The sequence below is a fragment of the Physeter macrocephalus genome, unplaced genomic scaffold (genome assembly GCF_002837175.3).
Source record: "Physeter macrocephalus isolate SW-GA unplaced genomic scaffold, ASM283717v5 random_873, whole genome shotgun sequence".
In the NCBI taxonomy this organism is placed as follows: Eukaryota; Metazoa; Chordata; class Mammalia; order Artiodactyla; family Physeteridae; genus Physeter; species Physeter macrocephalus.
The window spans coordinates 21,212-26,021 of NW_021146159.1; the positions used below are offsets into that span (position 1 = coordinate 21,212).

General features: G+C 49.7%; 1 protein-coding gene across 1 annotated transcript in view; it reads right to left on the bottom strand.

Annotated features, from left to right (window-relative positions):
• Positions 1-3,170, bottom strand: part of LOC102974573 (mucin-12) — an 8,968-nt gene extending 5,798 nt beyond the window's left edge. The window contains exons 1-4 of the mRNA XM_055083343.1: positions 3,161-3,170; positions 2,650-2,751; positions 2,064-2,191; positions 1,698-1,762 (exon numbers count right to left, since the gene is read on the bottom strand). Of these exons, the coding sequence (XP_054939318.1) occupies positions 1,698-1,762; positions 2,064-2,191; positions 2,650-2,751; positions 3,161-3,170 (305 nt within the window). The remainder of the gene's footprint in view (positions 1-1,697; positions 1,763-2,063; positions 2,192-2,649; positions 2,752-3,160) is intronic.
• Positions 3,171-4,810: the final 1,640 nt, after the last annotated feature.

The window sequence follows — 4,810 nt, forward strand, 5'->3', positions numbered from 1 at the left end:
CCCTGCATCGGCAGGCGGACCCTCAACCACTGCGCCACCAGGGAAGCCCCGAACCGTACACTTAAAATGGCGAATTCAGTGGTTAATGGCAGATTGTATGTTATGGGTATTTTACTACAATGAAAATATTTTTAATTAAAAAATTTAAAGTAGAAGCTATTGGATTATATTTTCAAAACCAAAAAAGTAAGCGTTCAGAAATGAAGAAACATGAAGCTGCTTTAGGAATGTTGGATTTCAACCCAGAAGCTTCTTGTTAGACAGTCAGCAATGCTCTCAGCAGAGAGAACTTGAGACAAGGTCCATCACTAGTCACAGCCATTGTGACAGAGAAGTCAGGAGCAGGACCCAGGAGGACTTGAAACAACAAAATCCGGAGCCAGAAGGGAGACGGAGACAATGGCTCTGATGCTGGGTGGGGGTGGAGGACACTAGGCTATGGAACCCAAAGGGCCCTTGACATGTTGGGACCTGACACCCCCAGGCTCCCTTCCCACCCCTCTGTCTGCTTCTTTGCACTCTCCTCTCAGAGTTCTGCTTCTCCTACCTATCCTTTAAATGTTGGGGCTTCCCATGCTCCTTCCCTGGTACATCTTCACTTCCGTGCTGTGACGACGGCCCCGGCCATCTGGTCTACTGCCAGGGTTTCCAGGGATGTCTATTTAGGGATGCCAACACCAGCGCCTCCACTGTAGACCCTTCCTATCCCATGTTTGACCATCAGCTGCTCCATCACTCGGCCACTCCACGTGGCTGGGCCCCCATGCCAAACTCATCATCTTCGTCTCCCATTCTGCCCCTCCTACGCTCCTCAATTCAGCAAAGGGCACCCCGCACTCCCAGAAGCCCAGAAATCTGGTGTCATTCCTCCGTTTCTCCAAACACCCATCAAACTCCCATGATCTGCTGGTCCTGCCCCCTAAAGACCTTTCACACTGGATACTTTTCTTCTTCATTATCACCTCTCAGGTCCAGGCTACTATCATCTCCCTCCTCTGTCCACCCATTCTCAGCCCTGCAGCCAAATTGAGTTGTCTGCAGTGCAAATCGGATACTATCCCAATGGGCCACAATTGCTGATGTTTCACATCTAGATAGCTTGGCACAGGTTACCTTTCTTACCTCCTCTCCCACCACGACCCCTTTGTCCTCAAGCAGCCAAGTGTGCTTTATGTTCCTGGAATCTACCCTCCTTCCTCTCACCTCTAGGCTCACCGTCATTGATTTCCTCTTGTAACACTCTTCTCCTCCCTTCCTTCTGCTTGGCTCATTTCTCCTCATCCTTCAAGCCTCAGCTTAGCTGTCACTTCTTCCAGGAGGATTTCCCTCCATCTCACTGAGCTTGCATTCAGGACCTCTCCCACTGCACCTTGTGTGTCCCTTACCATAATTCTAGGCAGACTGCACAGCCATTCTGCTACCTGTGTCCTGCCACTCTAAGCTCCATGAAGACCAGAACCACTGTGCTCCCAGCACCTAGCACAGGGTAGGCTTTCAATACTAGTTTGTTACATGGATGAGTGCTGAATGAATGAATGCATGGTCTCAGAGCCCTCAGGTGTTGCCTTTGAGCTGGGGGCCTTTTTGACCCAGCCAGGTACTGATACTCTAATCATTCATGATAGGAGGAGACAGGAGAGCAGGCAAGAGAGAAGGAGCTTCCCATAGTCTATAAATCTCTCCACCCCCATACTCACAGTAGTTTCCTAATGATCACGCCTCTGTATTCTGGAAAGTCTTTGCTCCTGTAAGCTTTATCCATCTGAAAGAAACAAGACAGCTGAGCTCATAGAAGCCTGGAGTATGCAGCAGCCCCTGTTCTCTTTCCCCAAGGAGCCCCTGTATTAGCCCATAGGAAAGAAGGAAGGGAAGACAGAGGGATGTTCCCTCTTCCAGGATGTGTTGGAGGCGTATGGCTCAGGGAAGGAGGCTCTCAGAGGACCCCCCCCCCCTCAGGACTCAGGCTGAAGGGACCCAAGAGCTGAGAAGCCCTGAACAGTAAGTCAAGATGAGCCCTGGCATCCCCTCTCACATTGGTGAATCTAGGCTTCCTCTGCTTTTACCTGACTCTTGAATAGTTGAACAAAACTCAGGTATATAGGGGAGGATACATTATTTAGGTCTTCTGTGAAATTTCTGTTCGTTACTTTTACACTCAGTTCTACAGTGGCATTGATTTTTTCCGGGGTTTCTGTGGGAAGAGGACACATTATGCATGAGACAGCAACCTCCCAGTAATGCCTTCCAGGATTAGTTAATTCTTCATCTGTTGGCTTTGTGGAAGTAGAGAAAGTGTGTAGGAGGGAGGATGGAAACTCAAAAGGCAGGTAGGAGTAGCTGAAACTTCTGCTCCTTGCCTCTGTATACCAGGAGGAGCTAGTGGCCAGGATCACAACCCAGTGAGACCTAAGGGGAGGCCTCCAGATGATCATCCTGATGAGAGAGGCAGGTTAGCTAGCGAAAAGGGCCCAGAAGGGGGAGGCAGAAGGTCCATGTTCTACCTGCGTTTTGGCCTGGGTGAAAGTCACATTTTCTGCTCTACCTGCACAATTAAGCAGAGGTAGCAAAGGATCCTTCCAGGGCTGCCCTCCTATTTTAGGTGGTTCAGGGATGTGGGGATGATCTACAAGTCTCAGAAAAGGTGTTTACCTATGAATAAGTATTCCAGGGGGGACTGACACTGGTAACCAGAGTAGCCTTGGGTACAGGCACATTCTTCTCCGTTCCAAGTGGCCCCATTGTAGCACTGCCCTGCGAAGGGATAGAACATTCACAGAAGTTACCATGGAAGCCCAAAACACAAAAACATTGGCTCCTGTTCCAAGTCCCATCATTCAGACACTGCATTGAAAGATGGGGATGAGACCAGATGATCATGCAGCAACCGAGATCCATTTGTCACCACCTCAACCCCCAGGAGACAGTGGGGAAAGGAGGAGGGACAACAGAGAGGAAGGAAGCAAGAGATAAAAGAGGACACACAAAGAAAACAAGGGCCCTACAAATCAAAAGGGAGCAACATCATCTGCATGGATGCTGTACATTGGTAACAAAAAGGCACTGAAAGTGTGGAACAAGACCACAAGGAATACAAAACTGATTAGCTGATAAGGGAAGATGAGCAGGAGGAACCCATAGAGTGACAAACAAGGAGACTTACTTGTTGTCATAGCTGGAGTGTGGGTTGTCATCACAGCTGTGTGTGTACTAGTAAGTGGAGGACGCAGAGTTGAAGTGGTACTGAAACCAGGGACTGGAGCACCAGTGGAGCCAGGTGAAGTGGAGGACAGAGGAGGAGAAAAGCCAGAAGTTGACTCCTCTTTGGCAGTCATGGTGATACGTTCTGAGACCACAATGTGGGTGGAGATCTCACTGGGGCTTGATGCGGAAGGACTTGCATTGTATGTACTATGCAAAGAAGGGGTAGAGAATGATGGTGTGGACCCCTCTGTGGAGGTTGTGTAGAAAGTGGATCCTGGAAGAGAAGATGTGGTCATGTGTCCGTCAACACCAGAAGTGATTAAGGATTCTCTAGGCCTTGATGTGGAAACAGAAATTTCATTCCCTTCAGTAACAGTGCTGTTCAAGGTACCTGTAGGTTTTGATGAATCAGGAGTAGAGGTAGAAAATGTGGTTTCCTCGGTGAGGCCTCTGGTTGTCTGTGCAGAGACAGAGGGGGTGGTAAACAGCTGGCTGGAGCTTGAAGAGGAAGCAACGCTACCATAATGCCCAGGATAGGAAGTTCCAGACGAAATGGTTGATTTAGATGATTCAGAAATGGTTGTGAGGACGGAGGGCATTTCAGTAATTGCTGTTGTGCTCCTTCCATTGCGGGAGGTGGTGGTAGAAAGTTGCTCAGAACTTAAAGGTACAGAAGAAGATGAGGAGTAAAAGGAGAGTGTGTGTGTTGATGGCGCTGAGAGAGTCGTGGACACAGTGGCTTCCACAATATAAAATGTCGTTGTTTGTTCATCACCACTGGATGTCGTAATGGATTCTACTGGACGTGAGGTAGACACAAGACTTCCATCCCCTTTAGAAACTGTTCTTGTAGGTGAGTCCGTGAGCTGAGTAGAATCAGATATGGTGTTGTTATGTGTGGTTTTCTGGGTGACAACAGTGGCAGTCTGTCTTGATACAGCTGGGCCGGTGAATGTCTCTCCATTGCTTGATGGGGCTGTAGAAATCCCAGCAACTGTGGTGTGGAAGCCCTCAAAAGAGACTGTGGATTCAGACCACTTAGAAGTGCTGGTGGAAATCCCAGTGCCTGTGGTGTGGGAACCCTCAGAAGAAACTGTGGATTCAGACCAACCAGAATTTGTAGGGAAACTCCCAGAGGCTGTTGTGAGGAAACCCTCAGAGGAGACTGTGGATTCTGACCAACCAGAAGTGGTGGGGGGACTCCCAGGGCCTGTGGTGTGGGAACCCTCAGAAGAGTCTGTGGATTCAGACCCAGCAGAAGTGGTGGTGGGACTCCCAGGGCCTGTGGTGTGGGAACCCTCAGAAGAGCATGTGGATTCAGACCCAGCAGAAGTGGTGGTGGGACTCCCAGGACCTGTGCTGTGGGAACACTCACAAGAGTCTGTGGATTCAGACCAACCAGAAGTGGTGGTGGAAATCCCAGAGCCTATGGTGTGGGAACCCTCAGAAGAGACTGTGGATTCAGCCCAACCAGAAGTGGTGGTGGGACTCCCAGGGCCTGTGGTGTGGGAACCCTCAGAAGAGACTGTGGATTCAGCCCAACCAGAAGTGGTGGTGGGATTCCCAGGGCCTGTGGTGTGGGAACCCTCAGAAGAGACTGTGGATTCAG